The sequence below is a fragment of the Protopterus annectens genome, chromosome 15.part0 (assembly GCF_019279795.1).
Source record: "Protopterus annectens isolate FY-2018-M chromosome 15.part0, PAN1.0, whole genome shotgun sequence".
Taxonomy (NCBI): domain Eukaryota; kingdom Metazoa; phylum Chordata; order Ceratodontiformes; family Protopteridae; genus Protopterus; species Protopterus annectens.
This window is the reverse complement of record NC_056749.1, coordinates 676,658,877-676,684,559: the sequence shown is the minus strand read 5'-3', so window position 1 is coordinate 676,684,559 and position 25,683 is coordinate 676,658,877. Positions and strand designations below refer to the sequence as shown.

The 25,683-nt window shown below is 39.9% G+C and overlaps 1 protein-coding gene across 1 annotated transcript in view; it reads right to left on the bottom strand.

The window, feature by feature from the left end:
- MCF2 (MCF.2 cell line derived transforming sequence) overlaps window positions 1-25,683 on the bottom strand; it is a 1,891,050-nt gene that overhangs the window by 478,009 nt on the left and 1,387,358 nt on the right. Inside the window, exon 16 of the mRNA XM_044057533.1 lies at window positions 5,428-5,494. Coding sequence (XP_043913468.1) covers window positions 5,428-5,494 — 67 coding nt within the window. The remainder of the gene's footprint in view (window positions 1-5,427; window positions 5,495-25,683) is intronic.

Here is a 25,683-nt window from a genome sequence, read left to right as displayed (position 1 = left end):
AACAGAGCTTCTCAATGACCCTATTTAAGCATAACTTAGACAACTGGATGGCAGACCGTAAATTTACCCCATGGGTGTCAGCTAGATCCCTCTTGGATAAGGGCAGCTGATCACAGATTCATGCTGCAAATATAGACCATACAACTTGGACAGTAATGGAAAAAGGGTACAATATGGCTGGGCTTATAACAGCCCTAGTAACCTAACCTTATATGACCTTCTATGAACCTATATAAAATTACATATCTATATATCTTCTTTTTTTTTTTTTGTTTTTTTTTACACACACACACACACACACACACACATATATATATATATATATATATATATATATATAGTTCCCTATCAGGAGATCACTAAGATAAAACGATGAATGGCTTAACATCAAGTTGACATTATCGAGGCTGCATTATACGAAAATAGAAAGGAAGCAGGAAAATGCACAGGAAGACAGGAAATGAATGGTGTGTTATCACAGGACAGCTGAGACTGGTGTATTGGCCTTTTTCTCATTGTAGTACAATCTCTGAGTTAGTATATATAATAAGCAGTAGGGTAGTGGGAGTGCAGGGGGCTTGTCCTCCTACAAACAAAATGCTTTTGTTTTGTTTCTTACTGTATGGCGGCTCAGTGTTAAGCTTTTTGATGTTTACCTTACCGATCTTATGATAGGAAACCAGATAAATATATATATATATATATATATATATATATATATATATATATATATATATATATATATATATATATATATATATATATATATATATATATATATATATATCTCCGGGAGCACTTTATAATCTCGAAATACTGAAATGTCAAATTTCAGTATCTCGAGACTATAAAGCCGAATGTTGAAAATAGTGAAAGTTCATAATCACGAATTTCAATATCTCGAATTCGCGGTTATGGACTTATGCTACGCTGTTTCCGGATTTGTGTGTTGATGGTGTGCAGTGCCATGTATGGATCTAGGGTTATTCAGGTAAGTGAGTGTTTTGTAAGGGTTTTGAATGGGAGTTGAGTGTATGTGAGTGTGCTGATATGTTTGATGTGTGCATGAGAGACTGGAGAATGTGCTTGTGTGAGTTTGCTGCTGTTTACTGTTTGCGTGATCTCAGAGTTAGTATATATAAGTAGGGGGGGTATGGGGGAGCAGAGGGGCTTGCCCCCCTCTTATATGTTTATGAGTTGTGTAGGTGTGTAGTTTTGTTTGTTTATTTTATGATGTGGGTGTTTTGGTGAATGTGTGTTGTGGTGTGTGCAGTTTGTTCGGGTTTTTGAATGGCGAGGTTTTGTAGTTTTGGTGTTTTGTGGATTCGCTGTCATGGTCTCCAGATACTGAAATTCGATGTTTCAGTATTTCAAGATTATGAAGTGAATCCATACACACACACACACACACACATATATATATATATATATATATATATATATATATATATATATATATATATATATATATATATAAGCATATATATATACATAACATGTGTGTATGGGCTGAAAATCTAACACTACTAAACAAAATGCTCCAGCATAAACAAAAAGAGTAAGTGATGACTCATTGAGAAACTGAGTGAAACAGCAGCCTGAGTAGCAGTTAAATAAACTCTTTTATGCTTTTGCTGGAGAATTTTGTTTAGCGGAGCTAGCACACACACATACACAGTTAAATAGATATAAACATATGTATACACATTCCCAGAGATTCAGAAAAAGCTGCAGCCAACAGGGAATTTGTATTGGTCATGGAAAATGTGATTCAGAAACATGTTATTTGCAAAGAGGAATGACGCCATTATCAGCTAATTTGCATGTCTCTGAATTGCCTTTAGCAACTGTTAATGCAAATCAGCACTGCCCTACATTACAGATACATACATACATATACACAGACACACACAATTATATAAGGAATAGTTGAAATATTTTTATGAGTGACACAAAAACATCTACCAAAAGACGTCAACTATTCATTATACTGAAAACACACACAGCTGACACACAGTACATCAAAAAAGGAAAAAAAAAACATTTACTGCTCTGATATACTACCCAGAAGGTTACCATACATTCAAGTGAAATCTGCCAGCATAATGATAATGTAATAGAAAGGGCTTTTTTAATGTAAGTTGCATATTAAGGCTGTCATGTATTAGTAAGGTGAAGTAGGGGAATGAAGTAGTAGGTAGAACTTAGTTATCCATTTTTCAGTTATTAAGAAGGATTAGGAGTTTAGAGAAAGACAGAGTTGGCAGAGCAGATTAAGGTCAAGTCATTAGCGTGTTGAAGTCGGGTGGCATTTTTTTAGCAGTGTAGGGGTCACACGTGAATATATTAAATGGTATCGAGCTTAGTATAGATCCCGATCTATACTAGGCTCAATACCATTTAATATATTCATGTGTGAGCCTAGCATAGATCCCTCTGGGACACCAAATCGTTAAAGGCAAGGAAATAATTTCTCAATTTCACTGATTGTGCTCTTTTTGAGAGGTACCTGTGAAACTACTGCTGTAAAGAGTTTTTTAGCTCAAGGAATTACAGTTTTTATATGAGTTTCTAGTGGAAGGCAGTATCAAAAGCTTTGCATAAGTCTAGGAAGATGGTGGAGACTAAGCTTCTAGAATTTTTATGGGTGTTGTCAGTATCAAACCTCATCAAGTAGTAGCTATGCTGTGATGAGCATGGAGGCCATGTTGAGTTGAAGACAGAAACTGCTTATCTAACAGTTAACTAAGAAATTCTGCATGAATACATGTTTCTAATATTTTGATAGGGAAATAAATGGTAATTGGCATATAGTTTGGAAGATTTATATTGATTCCACCCTTGTGCAGTGGAATAATAATTTTTTCCATAGTGTGGGGGCTTTATTTTCATATATTATCATTTCTGAATTCCCCCACTACCTACACTATACCCAACTAACTCTTGCTCACAAATTAATATTCAGACCTAACTGCCCAGCACTCCATTCTATCCTACAGTCATACATCCCAACCCATAACCTAGAGTCTACTAATAAGCACCTATTAAGCAAGACCAAACCAAATGAAGGAGCCAGTCAAAGCTTATTGTATTTTTTTATTTATTTTACATTTGTTAACCAGGAAAATCCGATGTGGAATGTAGCCAATTTTCAGCGGAGGCCTGGGGCTAAATGCTCCAAATGTGTGTGTTTGAATGTAGGAAGAAATCGGAGCACCTATAGGAAACCCACAAGAATGCAGGAAGGACATGCAGACTCCGTACAGAAGACATTCCAGCCAAGAATCAAACCAGAGAACCTCTTGTCGTGAGGCAACAATGCTATTGCTGCACCATCTTATTCCCTCACAGCATTGCTAAACTTTGGAATGTTCTGTCTTTGCACTAGACTCTCTAAAATCTTTTAAAACTGCACTAAAAGACCATTATCTCTGTAATCCTATCTGTTCCTGCCTAATCATGACCAAACCACCATAATGCTACACCCTACTCATCATATCTCCACTCCTTTTATCCATTGCAAAAGTCTCCTTTACTGAACACAAATGTTAACTCTTGTATTACTTTATCTAAATGTGTATTCTGCATTGTATTTTGAACTTTGCACTACTGTTCTTGAATGTTGCATTTTGTATTGTATTGTATCCGACATCTTCTTGAAACATTGTATTTAACCTCTGCGCATGTGCCTAATGATCTCTGTATACACCCATGTCCAGTGTGTTATACTACTGTATTGTATTTCTTGTGGAGCTTTTCTCCCCGGGCCTCCACTGAAAATGAGTCTCTGACTCAGTGGACTTTCCTGGTCAAAAATGCCAACAAATAAATAAATGAATCAATTTATCATAACTGAAACTGGATATGCAAGAGCCCCAGCTACTAATTTTAATATATTTTTCAGGTAGATTGTGAGGGGCAGTCGCAGTAGGCTTTAATTTTTGAACGTACTTTTTGACGGTATCTTTGGAACTGGATGGAAGTAGAACTATTGAAGGAGGTCGTTTGATTGAGTAGGGACATCAAAAGCTTAATTAGTTGTCTGGTTGGTTAATGAGAGTACTATCTATATAAAGTGGGTACTGACTTGGTTGGCTAGGTATAATTTTGTTTCTGTTGTTTCTTGCTGACTGCATACCTTCCCCTGGATTGAACAGTTTATTGGCTGAAGTCCAAACAGTTTTGGGTCATTAATGTCTATGTTTTAGTTGAATAATAACTTATCACCAAAGATAAGAAAGCCTATGTACAGCTAAGTAAATACAGACATAGTTAGATGGAATTCTGACATAGTTAGGTGAAAAACACGCAAAACTGAAAAGTTTTGTATTGTGGAACTGCATTTTGTGGGTTTAGGTATTTCAGTTGTGATATTCTAAGGCAGGATTAAGACAGCCATTGTGTTTCATTATAGATCTGACATGTAATATTCTACAGCATCCCCACAGAAGCTTCAAAAACCTTATCTTTAGTACTAGTGCCTTAAAAACAGAATCCTCTGTTATGGACTAGAGGAACCTTCTCAAGTACCCATATACTCAAGACCACGTATCCTTGGGCATTGCCCAATATGTTTTCATGTTTCCCTGGAGTAGCGTTCTCTCTTTCTTTCTCTCTTCCTCTTGTTCTGTCACTTCTTCCATTGAAGTGACTTTCACGACCTTCACATCTACTCTGTACCTACAAAGATTTATTGAGAACAAATACTGAATGAGCTCTTTATAGAAAATGCAAATGTAGAGGTTCTAAATTCACCTTCAGAGAATGTGAAACAGACAGAGTCAGGAAAAAAGTGACAATGCCAAAAATGAAGAGCAAGAAGCAAACACTCACAGAAATTCTACAAGCTTTGGGTGTTGCTTTTGGAAAAGTGATACCGTCTTTTTAGGAATCAAGTGTGATCTATACTCATACATGTTTTAGTTTAACAGAAAAAGCACTACTATGATTTTAGAAACAATCAGGATTACTAGAACAGGAAAAAGAGCTTACGCATTGCATGATGCATAGAAACTACCTAACACGATAATGAAGGACAAAGCATTGAGGTTCATAGGTGTTAATTAGGCTAATGACCACAAGGGCCTTTTTAAGCCTAACCATGTATCCCAAATCTCTGACAGATGTGGTCAAACAGGGGACCACATCTAACCTAACGGAGATTAGATAGCATGCATCCAACTCAGGTACATTAAAAGGCAGGTAAATGGTGAGTCAAGGGAAAGTGGTAGACAAAAGTCCATGTTTCTTCGATTTGGTTCATGAAGAGGACTAGCCAGTTGCTTTCTCTCTCTCTAGTAGAATTCTATGGTATTTAGACCTCTTAATATTTTTATCAGCATAGCACTTCATTATAAAATGTGTTTTACAAATTCAAAATGCTAAATAAACTTAGAAAGTAGAAGATACATTTTTAAATTATCTTACCTCCAAAACAAGGGCAAGTTCTTCAACGTATATCCTTTCAGTTTCTATAAGTTCAAAAATTGCATGCCTAAAAAAAAAGTTAAATCTTGTAAAATGATTATTACAAATGGGGTTCTACACAGTAACACTTCAAAAACAATAACTGCAATGCAGTGGTGGCCAGTGTTGTCAAAAAGAACAGCACAATATATGTTTTATAGAGTTAAAAAGCATCTTGAAGGACAATGTGTACACATTTTTTTTAACTAAGTATGTTTGAGCAGTCTTCAAAAATATAAAACTATAACCTACAAAACTGAAACTGATTAATTTCCGGTTTCTTAGCACAAAAAGCTATTCTTTATTTAATAATTTAAGGTCACCTATGCCAAATGGTTTGAAGTGCTTTTATACCTCACTGCATTCAGCTTTAGATGTCAAATCTCAGCTCTTTTGCCAGTCTCCACATACCCCCCCCCCAAAGGTGTGTCTTCCCATCTCTTGCTCTGTCTTTTCACAATGTTTTCCATAGATACACTGATCTTGTTATCAGCTCTTTTCCTCATAGGTAATATAGAGATGTCAAAAAGTAATGGTCCAATAACTGACCCCATGGAACCTTATTAATCACTTTTGTTTCATATGTTAGGATTCCTCTTTTACCCCTTGCTTCCTGACAGTCAGATATCCTTTTACCTATTTAGTCGACCTCTTTCCTACTTCATGTTCCTTCATTTGGCCTATCAGTCTCCCATGACAAACTGAGACAAAGGTGCCACTGAACTAAATGTAAACATTGACTTGGGTCCCCTTGTCATGTTCTAGTGAGGCCAAGGTGTGTGGATATGTCTGTTTTCTACAAACCTGTGTAAGCACTTACCCTGCATGTTACTGTTTACCAAGAAATCGACTAGTCTTATACCTTATCTTCTGACCTTCTCCCAATTGCAGACTCACGGGTCTGCAGTTTTCCAGGTAAATGTAGTTCTCTCTTGTGAAAGAGTAGCACTATGGCCTTTGTCCCTTCAGCCTTTTATAGCCTCATTACTGTAGAGACACCTAATGAAAAGATCTGCCAGGGGATCCATAACCAGGGTTTTCAGGATCCACAAGGGGTACTCTGTCAGTACTGTACATTTTGCCCTTAGTTTCCTGTTTGAGACTTTCCCTGTTGTGTGACTGTCACTTGCCTCCCTGTCTCACTCCATCCCTCTTCCAAAGCTGGCACTCTTTTTTTCATTCCCTTTTGTGAAGACAGAAGTGAATAATTCCTTAAGGATGGTTGTTTTTTCCCATCCTCACTGTACTGCTTGTTGCCTTGATCAATCTTTGTAGCTCAGTGTCGCTCTTCCGTCTTTCTCCTACGTATCTAAAGAATTCTTTCTTCCCACTTTTTACTCCACCTAACAAGGCCTCAACTTTCATCTTCCTTGTCTGCATTCTTTTTCCTGCTTCTCCTCCTATTAGCTATCACCGTCTCATCTCCAAACTGGCACATGTCTAGTCTTCCCTACTAGATACGTATATATATATATATATATATATATATATATATATATATATATATATATATATAGGATTCAATTACTTTTTATCTAAGAAACTTTTCATCTAATCACACAAATAACTAAAAAAAATCTAGTACACATTTAGTCTAAAACATAGTTAGCAAAATCACATTATATCTATAAAGCATTCTACAGCTATGTCAAGAATCTCAATGGCAACACTCAGATCTGCTCCGAGTTACTGCACAATGGCACTAAATATACAGAACCAACAGATATTGCCAATATCTTGGCAGATAGGTTCAGTGCTAACCTTACCCCTCCCCCACCCCCTAAAGGGCCCATCACTATACAGGAAGAATGCAAAGTTCCTGTAATAACAGCTGAACAGGTTAAAGCCACACTCTCCAAAGCCAAAAACACAGCATCCATGGGACCCGACAACATCCCAGGCTGCATTCTACATGAACTACAGAATGAACTGGCACCCCGCCTAAGCCTCACCTCAAGCTTTGTGCCCACAGAATGGTGCACAGCGACGGTTATACCACTCCATAAAGGAGGAGGCACCACGGACCCTGGGAACTACCGCCCCATTAGCCTAATGAGCCTGGTCTTCAAAGCCATGGAACATATCATCATGGAACTTATAAACAAAGACATAGGAAACCTCCAAACTCTGGACCCCACCCAGTTCGGATTTGTAAAAGGCAGATCATGTCTCCTAAACCTGCTTGACTTCTTTGAAGCAGTTACCAAAGCCATAGATGAAGGTAAGGTGGTTCACACAGCCTATCTAGATCTTGCCAAGGCTTTTGACACCATCCCCCACTCTGGAATCATAGATACACTCACTACACTAGGTATAAATCCCCATGTCACAAGATGGGTTACCAGCTGGTTCACTGACAGAACCCACACTGTGAAAGTTGCAGACTCCAAATCCGGCTTCAGGTCAGTGACAAGTGGAGTACCACAGGGTTCAGTCCTGGGTCCTCTCCTGTTTGGTATCTACTTTTCTGAAGTACAGGCCAACACAGAAGGTCTTTGGCTAATGAAGTTCGCAGACGACTGCAAACTGGGAGCCATAACTGAAACTCCTAAACATGTGGACATCCTACAAAAGAGGCTCACTGAGACAGATGCCTGGTGTCAAAACCATGGACTTAAGCTCAATGCCAAAAAGTGCATTGTCATCCCCTTTGGTAAAAACTCTGTACCCATGAGCTACCACATAGGTGCTAGTCTACTTAGCACAGAAAGTGTGATAGGAGACCTTGGGACACAGATGGACAGTAGCCTCTCCTTTGATAACCACATCGCCACAGTAGTCAGGAAATCCTTATACGTGGCACACCTCATCACAAAAGGTTTTTTATCCAGGAAAAAAGAGGTCATTGTTCCCCTCTACTCGTTAATCATTAGACCTATTATACAGTACAATGCCCCTTTTAGTATGTACCTCACAAGATACCTGCAGCAACTGGAAAGGCCACAGAAATACCTCACAGAGAGGATTACTGGCCTCAAACAGATGCCCTACGCAGACCGTCTCCAAAAACTGCAGCTGTACTCTATCACATATCGTCTACTTAGAGGTGATATCTGCCTAACATACAAAGCTATGTCAAACCCAGAGCTGTTGGACATGCTCCACTTAAAGAAAACCCAATCCCTTCGAGCTACACACTCTAGGGACCTAAACCTGGTCACCACAATAAACAGAACATGCTGGAGGGATAGATTCTTGTCCCAGAGACTTCCTATACTCTGGAACAAACTACCTATCTACATCAAACAAAGCTCCTCACTAACACTCTTCAAGCAAAACCTCGATGATTGGATGGGAAATAGGAAATTCACCCCGGGGATCAGATCTGTGGCTCTGCTTGACAAGGGCACAGGGAAATAATTTTCTGGGTGGTGCAAGCCAGGGTACCCTTTGGCTAGGCTTGTATAGGCCCCAGGGCCGATAACCTAGTACCTACCTATGAACCTATATATAGAAATATTTCTCCAAAACATCTTTTCTGTAGGGGAAAGGGCACAACTCACTGTACCCCCACATCTGGGGGGCTTCATGCCTGCATCCCTTTACTTAAATATACTAACTCCGGAGACATACAGCCATGAAGAAAATAATCACTGTTGGCACACAAACATCTGGCAATAAAGATACAACATAGCAGTGGGCATTAACAAGGTACAAACACTGATCAGTACTAACTTGCATTGTAAGTCCTGTAATCCAAAACCTGACAGTGATTTTCTACAGCCTTATACACTTTTCTGTCCAATGTGATTCAGTCATTTGTGTTTATATATACAGAGTAAATTTACCTCTGCCTTTATACACCTCAACATCCCAACTACATTTTATCACTATTAACCCTTAACTAAATATCACTTTTACTACATATATTTTGTATGCCACTCAATACATTTTACACTTATCTTGTTTTGACTAAAATAATCATCTCATTTCTGAACAAATCCCAGCATTTCTGACTTCCTATTGTGTAAATGTCATATGTATTATGTTAATTGTGATCGCAGTGTATGTATTCATGTCATCCTCCTGGTAAAATCCTATGCAGGTAACTAAGCACACTGCCATTGGAGAAGCAGACTTTACCCACAATGGAGAGGTGTGTGTGGGTAATTTCCACTAAGAACAGGTAAATCCTCTTTCACTCTTGGTTATACTGCAGAATTATTGAAAGAAAAACATATATTAATTACTATAATGAATTAACTCCACTACATAACAGCCATCTTTCAAGCAGAAGGATATCTCTGTGCATAAAAGGAAGAGAAGACATTCACTGCATATAGTTAGAATAAGAACACACTGAGCATAGGTGAATACCTGGGGCATACCTCTACATCATTTCCACTGATATTGTAGAATTAAATGATCATACTTGCATTTCTTAAATGAAAAGCATATCTCCATTTGCTGCAGAACTGGTGGAATATTAAACTTCACATCAACATCTCAGTGACTGTGAGCTCAGGCAGCTTAAGCCATCTGCTCAACAGATTATTGACAGGGCGACGCAGTGGTGAAGCGGTTAACATTGTCGCCTCACAGCAAGAGGTTTTCCGGTTTGATTCTTGGCTGAGGTGCCTTCTGTGCAGAGTTTGCATGTTCTCCCTGCATTTGCATGGGTTTCCTTCAGGTACTCCAGTTTCCTCCCACATTCTAAAGGCATGCATCTGGAGTATTTCTCCCCAGGCTCCACTGAAAACAGGCTCTGTGGAACCTAGTTGGACTTTCCCGGTCAACAAATGTTAAATAAATAAATAAAATTATTTTGCAATTGTAACTGCAGTTTAGCATAGTCACTAGCATGGGCTATGGTCTTATGATTCACACCATTTCAGCCAGTTATATTTGATAGAACAATTGCCTAAATAAAGTCATCAAGGTCATCCACCTGTTTATTATAAGGAAACAATTTACTTGATGACCTTAGCATCCAGGTCTCAGTTTTCACTCTGCTATTTATATGCTTTGATGAAGGTGCAGCATCTCCCTCTCACATTGGTGATACTTCTCCCCTTCTTCAATTTCATGCAAATGCTTTGATTGCTCCTTAATATCTTTGGCCTCTTTCTGTTTTCACTTGCTTTCTCTTGTCTCTGTACTTGCTCTGTTTGTACCTCAAGCTGTTTCATTCTCTCATCCTCATCAACCAGGTCTGATTTCTTCTCTTCAGTCTGCATTTTAAGCTCACCTGAGGATGGACTAAGCTGCATTAGTGAATGCTTGTCACACTCACACACACACACACACACACACACACACACACACACACACACACACACACACACACGCGCGTGCGCGTTCAAGTCTTTTGTTTTCAGACCAGCACATTAAATTGTCTTTGCTTTGCATGCTTTATTCTGCTGATATACTGACCTTTCTTCATATTCCACAGAGCTATTTTTTATTGTTCTGCCAAAAAAGTAAAATAACTGCTATGCAAGGTATACTGTTGTATATTTACCTTACAGCTGCAAGGGTACACATTCTTTTTAGGGACAAAATTGATTTCCAGGCTGCACAGGTTCAGTTTACAATCTATCCACAGCACTGTAAACCAGTTTTATATGATGAGTGGATGTATAATCTCACCACCTGGCAACAGATTATACGCGACAGACTAACTACATTCTAACAATTCACACCCCTGTTGCTAAATATATGTGATAGAACAGACTTAAATCCTCACTGCTGGCACCAAATAATATATAAGGAGTGATTCGCCTTAACAGCAAATGGCAAAAGTGCACTGCTGTCTTGGGTAATAACCTAACAGATAAGGGTTATTATTATTGCCTCTTAGGATTTCATCCACCTCAGAGTGAATCAACTGCCTTTCAGTTCAGTCTTGCAAGCAGTAAATGGCATGTGTTTGAAATTATTTTATACACATGCACACACACACACACACACACACACACACACACAATCTTCTATATGAGGTTAAATGGTATCTCTCCAGTATCAACACCATTGTTTCTGTCTTTACTGTATTGCTGCCATTGGCTAGAACACACTACTGCAGCAAAAAATATAGTTACCTTTTACACTTAAAATAAACCAACTGTTAAATATTTGTGTGTCAACAACAGCTTGAGCAGCAACTCTTTCAAAGTTAAACCTCAGGAGTCATTAGTATACTATTCCATGTGCATACCCTTACACTAATAATAAATAAATCACCAGCTGCAGCCATTTAAACATTGAATAAAACAAACTAAATGTATAAAGCTATACACAGTACTTGGTAAAATCAAACGTATAAGCAGCTTTAAACTTACACAAAGAAAATACAAAATAAATGTGTTTAAACTGACAGCATAAAGAAGAATTCTAATTAAAAGTTTATCTGGACCTATCACGACCACTAGCTAAAGAGCTACACTGAATTCCAAACAGTAGACGCACAATTCCACAACAATATGGAATCCAGTTTAAGCTCCTTTTCAAGAATAAAGTCCACTATGCACTACCAAGGAGATCTTAGGGTTACATCTCACTGTTCACAGGTAGATAACATGCAAGTATATCAGGATACTATTAAGGTATGTGGCCCAATTTCCAAACTGCCCCCAAAAACTGCCTGGTTAAGTAACTTACCCATATTCACACAGTCAGCAAATACAGGTTGAGGGGATCAAACCCTAGACTACAGGCATCAACTCCTTAATGGTTCATAGCATTAATTTTCTGTGCTAACTGCCGCAATAAAGCAGTATCTTAATGGCAGTTCTCTCTCACAACTTGACAGTCCAAGGCAGTCCATCTTTTTGCATTTAAAAATAGATGATTTTTTTTCTCCAGTTTTTAGTCTTTTAGCTCAGGGGTGTGTCCTACATGTGAATGCCCAAATAGAGTAATGCATTTAAGCAGTGCAAATGGTGGCACATCTGGGGAACATATTTAGTTTCATTTTTACAGTTCTAGTACAATTTTATTACCCACTGCAAGATTAACAATAAAGTACAGTTGTGTACACTTACCATAAATGTAGATGTTCAAGTGTATAACCCTTACACTAATAAGTTGCAGTCCTCACAAATGGGTTATCTGGCTCCTGGTAGCCCTCAAGTCAGCCAGATTACCAAAGTCCTTGGTATATGATGTTGGCTGTATTCGGCTGTAAACATGATGTCAGGACGTCAGGTATAAATGAGGGCAGCCGACGCCATTTCCTCAGTTTTGCTTGCCTTAACTGTCAGGAGTCCCCCCCCCCCAAATAAAACTAGACCAGGAAGGAAAATCCAGTCTGTGCCTAAGGAAAAAGAAGGGGGAAGGAGGGTGGGAAACTAGGACTGCAACAGTGAATACACTCGAACATCTACATTTATGGTAAGTGTACACAACTGTACTATGTTCATCGTGTTTCACTGTTGCAGTTCTAACAAATGGGTTGATTCCCAAAGCCCAGAAAAAGCAAAAGGGAGGAGGTACAACCCCTGTTTATGGATTGGCGAGAATGCCCTGCAACACTGCAGTGGCAAAGCCAGACCTGGACTTAGAAAACAAAGGTAGATTGTAATGCCTTGTGAAAGTGTGAACAGAAGTCCAAGTAGCCACTTCCAGGATGTCCTTAGTAGGTGCACCTCTCAAAAAAGCTGATGAGGTGGAAGTTGCTCTAGTAGAATGGGTTCTGATACTCTGTGGAGGAACTTTGCCATGCTGTAAGTAACAAAAGTGAATACAACGGGCAATCATTTAGAAATGGTCTGTTTAGAAATAACTTTTCCCAGAGCTCCTGGTGCAAAACTGACCAACAGCTGGTCAGACTTCCGAAAGAATTTAGTCCTGTCCAGATAAAACCTAAGCTGTCTATGCAGTTCCAGAGAGTGCAGAAGCCTTTCCCCTTTATTCCGAGGTTTAGGAAAGAAGGTAGGTAGGTGGATAGACTGGTTGAGAGTCAGACTGGAAACCACCTTGGGCATAAAGGAGGGATTAGTATGAAGAGAAACCCAATCTGCATGGAAGATGATAAAAGGCTCCACAGCCATTAAGGCCTGTAACTCAGAAACTCTCCTAGCTGCAGTAATAGCCAAAAGAAAGGCTGTTTTTACTTTAAATCTGCAGAAGCAGCTGGTTCAAAAGGTGGCAGAGTAAGTTTCTCAAGTACAAAATTTAGATCCCAAGCAGGAGTCAGTGCCCTTCTGGGGGGCCTTAAATTGCTAGTCCCCCTGAGGAATTGTTTCATCAAAGGGTAAGAGAAAATATGTTGCTCAAAGGGACAATGAGCAGAAATTGCTGAAGCATGAATCTTGATTGAAGAAAGTGAAAGGCCTGAATTAAGCAGGCCTGCCAAATAATCCAGAATAAGAGGAAGATAAGGTTGGGAAGAGTTTTCCCCTATAGCCTGTATCCAAATGCAGAATTGTTTCCATTTATATGCGTAAGATTTCCTGATGCTAGGCCTCCTGGTCTCACGAAGAATATCAACCACCTGCTGAGAAAAATTTATATTATAAGCCAGGCTGCCAAGTGTAAAGTCTGAATGTGAGGATGAAGAATTTATTCCCCCACCTGAACCAAGAGATCTGGTATCAGGGGAAGATGCCAAGGCTGGCCCTGGGAGAGGTTGCAAAGTAATGGATACCAATATTGCTGGGCCAGTCTGGAGCTATGACAGTGGCCCTCGGTTTTTCATCCCTTATTTTCAACAGCACTCTGGGAAGAAGAGGCAGAGGAAGAAAGGCATAGATTGCGAGCTGTGTCCAGGGGAAGGACAGAGCATACACTTTCCAAGCTTTGTCATGATACATTCTAGTGCAAAAAGTTGGCAAAAGATGGTTGGTCGGCGATGAAAATAGGTCCACTTGAGGGATGCCCCAGCACTGAATGATGCGACAGAAGATGTTCCTGTTCAATTGCCACTTATGAGGTTCCAGGGTCTGCCTGCTCAACTGGTCTGCTAAAATGTTGAGTCTTCCTGGAAGAAACTGAGCTATCAGATGAATGCCCATGGAAGCTGCTGTGGACCATAACTCCATGTTTTGCCTACACAGGGGGTAAGAATGAGTCCCTCCGTGCTTGTTAATGTACCACATCATTGTGGTTTTGTCTGCTCTGACTAGTAGAGTACCAGGATGAATCGGATGTTTGAAAGTTAGCAAAGCCAGTTGGAGTGACATCAAGTCCTTCTGATTTATGTGCCAGTTAATCTGTTGATTGCTCCAAGTTCCCTGAATGCATCTGCCCTGTAGATGAGCTCCCCAAGCATAACCTGAGGCATCTGTCATGAGTATTTGATTGGCAGGAGGTGGACAGAAAGGCAGGCCTTTGTTGTGAGCACAGGCTGTCGCCCACCAAAGAAACTCCTTCTGCAAACAGGGAATCAGGGGTAGAATCAAGTCTAAGTCCTGAGTGTGTTGACACCAAAGGTTCTTGAGGTACCATTGTATTTTCCTCATATGCAGTCTGGCATATGGAATCATCAGAATACATGAAGCCATGAACCCCAGGGCTTGCAGGAATTGCCTTGCAGAGAGCTGGGTCATACTTGCCAAGTTTTTGAAGTAGGCTAAGAAATCTTTTTGTTTCTCTTGAAGGAATCCCATCTGGGCAGCTGTGTTCAGACTCGCTCCCAGGAATACCATCTCCCTGGTGGGTACCAATTTTGACTTCTTTCATTGAGAGTGTAACCCAAGGAATTGAGAAGATTCTTGACAAAGTCGAAATCCTGTAACAGTTGCTGTGGAGAGTTTGCTCGAATGTGGCAATCATCCAAGTAAGGGTAAATCTGAATGTTTCTCTGTCTGCAATAAGAAATGACTGAAGCCAAGCACTTTGTGAAAACTCTGGGAGCAGTAGATAAGCCAAAGGGCAGCACAGAGAATTGAAAGTGTTGCTGTCCGGCTCTGAAACAAAGGAACTGCCTACAGCTTTCTCTTATTAGGATGTGCAGAGAAGCTTCTTTGAGATCCAAAGTCACCAGCCAGGAATCCTTGGGCAGCATCGGTAGCAATTGCTGAAGAGTGAACATCTTGAATTTGGGAATCACCAGAAAGGTGTTTAGAATGGACAGATCTAGAATAGGACACCAAGTGTCCCCTTTTTTGGGCACCAGAAAAAGTCTTGAGTAAATGCCCTGACCTGTCTGGGCAGTAGGAACTGGCTCGATTGCTCCCATGTTGAGTAGGAAAGAAATTTGTTTTTCTGCCTCTGCCTTTTGCTGTGGAGGAATATCCGGATATTCTTGGTGAACTGGGAATGTGTGAAAGGAGAACTTGTAGCCTTGGGAAACCACTCTGAGTACCCATCTGTCATCTGAGATGGAAGGCCAAACATCTGTGAAAATGGCTAACCTTCCCCCCAAAGGCATCTCTGGGCCAACAGAGGCAGGAAGGGGAAGGCCAAAGTCAAAGAGAATGCTTGCCTTGGGAGGTCTGCTTAGAACTCCCTGATTTTGAAGAAGTAGCTTGCCATTGCTTAGCCTTTAGTGAGGTAGAGGTCTGTCCCCTAGAAGACCTGTAACCTCTAGACTGGGTACGACCTTGTTTGTTAGGATCAGGAAAAGTCCAGTTCTTTGAAGGATAATGCCTACTAAAGCGCAGAGGTAGAACTTGTAGAAAATACTTAACAGTCTGCATGGATTTAGCCTTATTCGCCAACGTTTTTAACACCTCTTCTGCTTTGTCACCAAACAGATGGCCCTTGTGCAAAGGCACATCTAACAACTTGGATTTAACAGGTTCAGAAAGTGGCTGTTCCCTGAGTCAAGCATGTCATCTAATAACAGAACCAGTGGCTGCTGCCCTACAGGAAGCTTCCAAAGAATCAAAACCACAATGAAGGGAATGTTTATTGACAAGAGTGGCTGAATTTAGTAAATCTTGCATGTCTTTGTTCTCTCCTAGGGAGGGAACACCAGCAATTTTAGCCTTGATAGCCTCCAAAGTATGGTGCTGGTGCTTCAGCATATGAAAAAAAGAATTAATAGACCTAATAGCCAGAGTGGTAGAGGTATAAACCTTTTTACCTCACCTATCCAAGGCCCTAGATTCCCTGTCAGAGGGAAGAGGATTTTTAGCAGCAGTGGCTTTAACACCCTTGGGATAATTTCTGGCTCAGCAGTTCGATTCTTGAAAAGAAACTGGTGAGAATCAGGAACTCTGTAATCCCCGTCAGGTTTTCTGGGAGCAGGAGGAACAGAATTAGGTGTCAAATAATTATCCATAAAGACATCAACAATCTCCAAAACTGGAAGGATAGCCAAAGGCTTATGCTGTGGCAAATCCAAGAATTTTTTAATTCTTATCTTAGACTGGGGATAATCCTGGCTTCCCCATTTGAAATGTTCCTTACGAGTATTCAGGGTATCACCAAAAGAAACATCTTCAGGAGGGGAGGCAGAAGGGATAGACTCTTCTGCATCAGAATCCTCAAAGCCTGAAAAAAAAGTTGAGAATTTTCCTCATCATCCACAGAAATGCTGGAAACATCAGAGTCTGAGGCAGACAAAATCTCTGGAGACAGTTCCCTAACCCTTTTAGAAGGAGGAGGCTTAAAGCCCCGGATAAGGGTCAAAAGATCACTGGCCATTTTAAGCATTTGAGACTGAGGCACTTGCGAGGGGGCTGGCACTCTCTTTTGAAAAAGACTGCAGCTGGAATGTCTGCTAGAAAGCTGAGGGACTCAGGAGGCCTAGCCGCAGCAGGAGTCTGAACCAAAGTTGTCGGTTTAAGTCTGGTCTCAGAACGGAGAAGAGAGGCCTTAGAAGCCGGTGCCTGCCTAGCGGCTCTGGACCCATCGTTGGCAGTGACTGGCGGAAGGTCAGAAGATGAAATGGAAGCCGGCGGCATGAAGGGCTCCAAAAGGGTCTTGGCAGAGGCCTGAGGCTGAACATCTGTGGACTGCAGGGGCTGCGAAGTGCCTCACTGACTACCGCTGGGCTGAAGACCAATTTGGCAGAAACATCATCAGCTAATTTGACCATTGGCCTGTCATGGTCTTTATCCTTGTGTTTCTTAGGATCATCTGAAGTCGTGAGACCAGAAGACGCCATTCTGATGAACCTAGACCAAGCCTCAAAATGTTTATATAAAATCTTAACTCTATGGCATATGTTACCTGGGTTAAAAGAAGCACAAAGATCACAATCAGGGACGTTGTGCTCAAGGCCTAAGCAAATGATACAGTAAGAATGAAAATCACGGTGCAGAATCTTTTTCTACAGGCAAGACAGTTATTAACTTTTTCTGACATTTGTTAAAGCAAGAAAAAAAGAGTCCCCAATGGGGTACTTATCTGAGGATGTCTTCAACTGGAGTAGTCGGAATAGGAAAAGAAGGTAATCGACCGACCGGCACTCATGCAAATCGCTTCTGCTTTGGGCTCCGCTGCAGGAAAGACTGAAGAAATGGCGTCGGTGCCTTCCTTTATACCCGACGTCCTGTTTACAGCTGAAGACAGCCGGCATCATATACCAAGGACTTTGGTACTGTGGCCGACTGAGGGCTACCGGGAGCCAGATAACCCATTTGGGAGGACTGCAACAGTGAAACATGATGAACATCTACAGTTTTTATTCTATAGCTAAATGCAGCTGCCCTGAAAAGACTCATTTCAATCAAGTAGCTCCATTTCCAGGCTATTTTAATAACGGTGCATAATTTATATTCAAAAAGAATTGATCTTAGTTCTCTAATGCATCCTGTAGTATATCTTATACTATCACAAAGTTTTATGTTAATCATAGCTTTTGGAAGTTTTCTCCTGAGAACTCTGTTCCAAATAAGCTCTGCCCATTTAGACTATCCTGATTAAAATAAACAAATACATATATGTGTACACACACACACACACACACACACACACACACACACATAGACTCACTGATTTATTTGTCTTCATCCATTTTTACTACCTTTGTAGCCCTTTTCCTAGTTTCCTCTTATTCCAATCTGTACTTATTCTCTCTTATTTAAATAAGAGTCCGAAAGTAGATGCATATTGACCAATCCAGACAGATCATGGAAAACAGGAACATTTATTTGAAAATGTTTGCAAACGTCCCTTGAACAAAGCAGCATGAGAATGTTCAATGTACTCTACTCTAGGGGGTACAGAGTGTTCCGGCACACTAGATCTAAATAATAGGGGGTACAGAGTGTTCTGGAACACTAGCTCTAAAAAATAGGGGTACAGAGTGTTCCGGCAAACTAGCTCTAAAAAATAGGGGGTACAGAGTGTTCCGGCACACTAGATCTAAAAAATAGGGGGTACAGTGTGTTCCGGCACACTAGATCTAAATAATAGAGGATGCAGAGTGTTCCGGCACACTAGATCTAAATAATAGGGGATACAAAGTGTTCTGGCACACTAGATCTAAAACATAGGGGATACAGAGTGTTCCGGCACACTAGATCTAAAAAATAGGGGATACAGAGTGTTCTGGCACACTAGATCTAAAAAATAGGGGATACAGAGTGTTCCAACACACTAGATCTAAAAAATAGGGGATACAGAGTGTTCCGGCACACTAGATCTAAAAAATAGGGGATACAGAGTGTTCCGGCACACTAGATCTAAAAAATAGGGGATACAGAGTGTTCCGGCACACTAGATCTAAAAAATAGGGGACACAGAGTGTTCCGGCACACTAGATCTAAAAAAATAGGGGATACAGAGTGTTCTGGCACACTAGATCTAAAAAATAGGGGGTACAGAGTGTTCCGGCACACTAGATCTAAAAAATAGGGGATACAGAGTGTTCTGGCACACTAGATCTAAAAAATAGGGGATACAGAGTGTTCCGGCACATTAGATCTATAAAATAGGGGATACAGAGTGTTCCAGCACACTAGATCTAAAAAATGGGGGTACAGAGTGTTCCGGCACACTAGATCTAAAAAATAGGGGATACAGTGTGTTCTGGCACACTAGATCTAAAATGCATGATTATGCATAATTCTTCATTACAACATCCAGGCCAAAAAGCCAAACTCCTTTAGCTAAAGACCTGTTTTATCTTTATTTAGATTCATTTGGGAGCATAAGTGAAACGTCTACTGTACTCTGAAAGACATTGCCCATTACAGCAGGTCCTATAGGATCTAATCAGAGAGAATTTCACAAAACAAAGAAATGTCTGTGTAAAAGCATTTGCAACACTCCCTTCATCAAGGTGTTATTTTTCCTTTCCTGTATGTTACACATTTGTCTTGTCTTATCTTTTTCTATTTAACACATTTTATGTAACTAGACGTATCTCTTTGGGCACTCCTCTCCTTAATGGATGCTGGCATATGTGCAGCTACTGAGATATGGTTCAAAGCCACTGAGAGCACCCCCAGCCATGCAATGCTACAATGCCTTCCATGATGTATCCATCTTCATTAAAACCAAATGCAATTTGAGACTGGTCAAACAGCATGACTCGCTCAAACTACTCCATGTCAAATTAACTATTGGGAAAGTACCATACCACATCATTGCTAGCTATAGATCCCCCCACCATGAACCAGGATAAGCACACTGCCTACCTTGATTTACTGGAATCCCTCATCATATATCCCAACACCTTAATCATGGGAGATTTCAACTATCCTTCCATAAACTGACTGACATACACAAGCAAAAACACACTCACCCAGTGGTGCCTGGACTTTGTTAACACAAATGCTGTAGAACAGATAGTCTGCACCCCCACTAGGGGGTCTAATGTTCTGGACATAGTACCCACCAACATTGGGGACCACTGTACTTCCCCAATGTGTGATTCCCTCCCTGGTTATGTCAGACCACATATCAGTCTTGTTTGAAGTAACTACTGGAACTGACACCCTCACAAGAACAAATATTGGAAAAAAATCACCAAAGCTAACTACAGCTTACAAAGCAATGGTATAAAAACTTCATACCACCCGCAATCACAGACATTAATGATCACTATGCAGAAGTGTAGGCAAATGACCTGTACAAAAACTCTGTTGCACCTGACAGGATCAAAACCAGGTCTTCCCGTAAAAACAAGCCACCAGCAGCGGCTCATTCCATCAGAATGCAGGACTGCAGCCCTCCCAACAAAAAAAGATTCTTGAATAAAAAAATAAAACATGTATAAAAAAATGTACAATCATAAAATATTTTGTTTCTTGACCAACTCGCAATGTCCCAGAACTCGAACTGCGCATGCGCACTGAGTTCCGGGATTTTATTTATTTATTTAAATTAGCAAATGAGTCCATTTCTGCAACTCTAGACAGCTTTACAGGCAGTCCGGATATGAGAGAAGGCATCAGTGTGATGCCCAGACGAGTATGCGATTTTGACCGCACAGTAAGAAAAAGGGGGTTCGGACTGCCACGTCTGCAGTCACGTACGTGACGTGGATGGCTGGATTGCTACTGATTGGTTCTCGCTCTCTTCTCAAAAAAGAGAGCGAGAAACAATCAGTAGTAGTCTGTACTTGGATTAACTTTCTTGTGCAGTGCTACTTCTAGTGGACAGAGATGGACTATCGTTGGTGAAACTTTGAAAGTACAAAGTAGTTAGTTGAGTGGTTGACTAACTTGAAGTTCCTTACTTCCTTCCTTTTTACCTTTTTTTTTCGGCTTGCTTGTTCTGCCCTTTGCCTTGCTGCTGGCTTGAATCAGAGAGTCACAGATGAAGACGAAGACAGAAGACAGACACTTGGCTCGAACAGTCTCCCTTGACTTTTTACAAAAAGTTATTAAATTGAGGTAGGTGCCGGACTCGGCTCTGTGTCTGTGTATACAACTGTGCACCATTGTCTTTTACGTTTAAATGGTTATTCCCTGCTTTTGTCTTACTGCCATGTGTTTTAGTACTGTTAAACATGGTGTGCACCATTGCTACTTACATTTAACTGGTTATTCTCTGGTTTCGTGTTACAGCCATCATGCAATGTAATTTTTTTTACAGTAGTACGAACAGTAAAAATCTGCACTGTCAGTCTGTCTAGATCAGAATGATGATGTCACTCAAAATATTGTACTGCCGATTTGCTGTGTGGTCAGAATGAACTGTGTAGTTAGAGCCTAAATGACCTACTTGTCCTGTCAGTGTGGCTCCAAAAATAAAAATAAAACTCCGCAGATCAATAATGCTGAGCTGTTGGCTTGTCTTCACATGGAGATTTCTTCTCATGCTGTTTAGGTCAGACCTTCGCATGGAGATTAGTATTACTTCTGATGCCGTTGCTGTTTAGCCAAGTTATGTATACAAATTACACACTGCATGGAAAATAGGATGGGATTGCTATAGTTTCTTTGTCTAGCTGCACTGAGTTTCACATCAACTTTTTTAAATAAAGAAAATGTTTACCTAGGCTAGGCCCTATTTCAAGTTGCGCATATACTAATGAGGGGCAATAGCACAGCGACTGATTTTAAATATTGGCGTTATAAACTAGGAAAATTGCTAGAACAACAGGCTTTGCATTAGCATGAATATTTGAAGAAAATAAAGTCTGGACTCAAAAACTCAAAATGTCGTTATGGGACTGCAGTTCTCAATGGTTTGGCAAAAAAAAAAAAAAAGGAAGAGACAATACATATGAGGAAAAGCAGGGATATTCTGTCAAATCAGGAACAACTGACAGCTATGATACACACACACACTGTACATATATGTATGCCTGCAATATACCTTGAATGCACATCTTGTTGGCAGAGAATATTGCCATTTAAATGAAAGCTACATTTGTTGACATCGGGAGATGAGGAATGCTGGCTCAACTGTCCCTGTGGTATGGCATGCAAGCAAGTGGGGTTTTGCAAGTTATGGCTAGAAAAAAGGGCTAGTAAGGGGAGAGATTCAGTGGTGTGTGTGTGTGTGAAATGCCCCAGTTGTCATATACTGATGGCTAGAGAACACATGGTAGTGGATAGAGAATACTCAGACTTGAACCCTGTACCTTATGTACAGGTGGCAAGGGCCTGAATTCCCTACCCACCACCATTTGTAAAATGTTTGCAGATTTTTGCTTTATATTCCATTTGTTCCTCATAAAATATGTGGTTTCTGCATGTTTGTTTTAACTTGCAAAGTCAGTAGTGCAGTGGAGCACTGGTAGCATTGTTGCCTAACAGCTACAGGTTCTCTGGTTTGATTCTTGGCTGTGGTGCCTTCTGTGTGGAGTCTGCATATCCTCCCATCTTACAAAGACATGTCAGGAGTGTTTGTCCCTATTCTGCTGAAAATTGGCTTTTGTTCCAAGTCAGACTTTCCTGGTTAACAAATGTGAAATAAAAATAAAAGGCATTTGAATTTCAGACTTCATATTCTTCAGAAAGTACACGGTAACACAAAACCTTTTATTCCAGCAATTTTCTAAGTTTATAACATGGATATTTGAAATTTGTCCCTATTTTTGGGACTGTATTCCCCCATTATTGGCTTTGTCCAGGTTTTTTGCGCTAAGGTTGAGAGCTATGGTAAGAACTGAATTCATTATGTTTGGGGGCTGTATTCCCCCATTACTGGCTTTGTCCATGTGTTTTTTGCTATCAGGTTGAGAGCTATGGTGCAAACTGAATTCACTAATAGCCATTTAAGTTTCAGTCTTCCTCACTTTCACAAAACAGCTGATTTGGCATAGTGGTATGTTGCTCTGACCTTTTTGCACAGGGTCCCCTACGTTCAAGACTTGGCAGTGAAATGTATGGTGTTAACACAGCATTTTGTTCTAGCAACTTTCTAACATTATACAAGCAATGTTTAAAATGTATCCCTGGTTTTTGGGATTTTGTCCCCCCCCAATAAATGTTGACTTTTTCCAGATTTATTCTGCTGTAAAGTTCAGAGATACAGCTGAGTGTTGAGTAGATTTTACAAGGAGCTGACAGCTGCAGGGGAACAAAGGTTTAGGGCTGCTTATGCTGAGTCTGCTTGCATTGTTAATAGCACAACAGGTAGTGTACTTGTGTTTGATGCAGAAGGGTGTGGGTTCTACTCCCACAGTAGGTAGATGCATTGCTGATACTGTAGTGTCTTGTAAAGGGGGTGGATGCTGCAGTCCTTTTTGGTGAAGATACATAGTAACTATGAACCTGTTATCTGTTTGCCATCCATTCTCTATTACTATATTACTAATTTATCATTTTTTAATGCAATATAGGCAATTTATTCTTCAAGGGCAACAGGCACTTTACTTGTAGATGAAACAATGATATATAAAGTTGTTTGCTAGCAGCAACCTCTTCATTAGTTACAGATTTCTTTAATGTGGAATGATTTAGATGGCTTTTACTTCTTCAGAGATTGTGCATATTTACTGATACTGGTGGACTGTAGAAGTTTGAGTAGACTTTTATGATGGAAATGTTCTGAATTGGGCAGTTTTGTCATTATTGGTGCATGCGTTTTGTTTCATTGTTTACTGGAAAAATGTTCAAAACAATAAATTTAAAATGCCATCTAACAACTGTACTGTATTGTACAAGGTCAGGAAGGTGTATCGCAGAGCATGTGTATGTTTCGTGTTCAAGGGGCCTATGATTTGAAAACAGCCCAAAGTTAATTTTTATCTGCCACTGGCAAAATGTATTTTCTTTGAATGTGGGTTTCAATGCTGTTTCAATGAATGTGAGTTTCAAGATCAGAGAGGTTTTAATGCTAAGTCTATTTTTATTGTGAGACTGCATTGCTTTGTTTAGCAGATATCTATTATGGTTTGTGCTGTAAAATGCAAAATAAAACTTTCAAATGAAATCCAGATCATCGCAGAAGTAAAGCAGTATGCACATTACAGTGTTTATGGTAAATGGGGTGAAATAACCAAAGAATGGGACATTGGAATGGCTGCAGTGGGGTGGCTCCATTCGACCATAAATTTGTGAGGGGGAAGGGCAGCAAACTCAGACAGCCCCGGCTGAACTATACCTCTCAACAGTTCAGATTTTTGCAGAATGAATAGATTTTTGCTTCTTATTTTTGGTTTGTTCCTCATAAAATTTGTGATTTTCTGGCAAATCATTTGGGAATGAAGTCACTAAATAATGACAGACATTGAGTTTCAGATGTCATAACCTTCAGAAAAATGCATGCTAAAGCAAGACCTGTTATTCTATCAAATACCTTAAGTTTATACAAGAGCAATTTCTAGTTCTGTTTGTATGTTCCCCCAATATAGTCGGCCTTGTCCAGATTTCCTGCATTAAGAAGTTGAGAGGTATGTGCAAATAAATCGCTTTATAGAATTAGGAATATCCAAACCTCAACCGTCCCCAATTTTAGCTCAAAATGTTGCTCTCCTCCTAAATAATCCCTCCGCAAAATGGCAATTTTGGAAGAAAATGTGGAGGGTTTACAATTATAAATAACTGTAATGATCAGAATTATAGTTTACTTTTATTTCAGAAATGCATGTAGATGCTCTTATTTTGTCAGCTGCTTAAGTTAACAGTACTAATATTAAAAAGGTGTCCCTTCTTTGACAGGATCCCAGCTGTATTGTGTGGCAATTTTATATTTTTGCATCACATTTTTGGTCTGTTTTTCATAAAATTGTGGTTTGCTGGCAAATTAGTGGCAAATCATTAAAGATTGAAGTTAGAAAATAATGGCAGACATTTGAATTTCAGATTTCATACCCTTCAGAAATGTAATACTAATGCAAGACCTACTACTATTCTATTATCTTTCTAAGTTTATAAGAGCAATATTTAAAAATTGTCCTTACTTTTGGGTCTGTGTCCCACTTCTATGTATGGCTTTATCCATATTTCTTGCTCTGAGGTTGAGGGGTATGAGTGTCAGAGCCATCACGTCAGCCAGAGATATTTCAAATTGTGACATACTTGTTGCACCCCACTCCCCCATGTACGGACTCTTGATGTGTCCAAGCAAGGCAAGGAGCAGTTATTCAGTTAAGTGTGCAGAGTATTCCCCCATCCAAGGTAGACAGCAAGTACGACCGTGGCTTTTCATCTGTCCTTGATTTTGCTGAATGTTCTAGTTTTCTGTCATATTTTGATACTGTTGATTTATGCTTCTTATTATTCAGAAAATGCATGCTGTCGCAGTGCCCTGTTGCTCCGTGTTTAAGTAGCAATGCTTTAATGACTATCAGGTAAGCTTGTCAGTGATTGTAAGATGCAAGTAAGCATTAATAAGCATACTGTTAAAGAATTACCAACATTGAAAGCCTTTTCGTTGTTGCCATGCAGAGAATATTTACACAACTAGATAACGTATAAGCCTTAGGTACTGAAATGCATATGACAGTGTCTGTAATAAAGGACAGGATTACAGTATTTTCAGAAG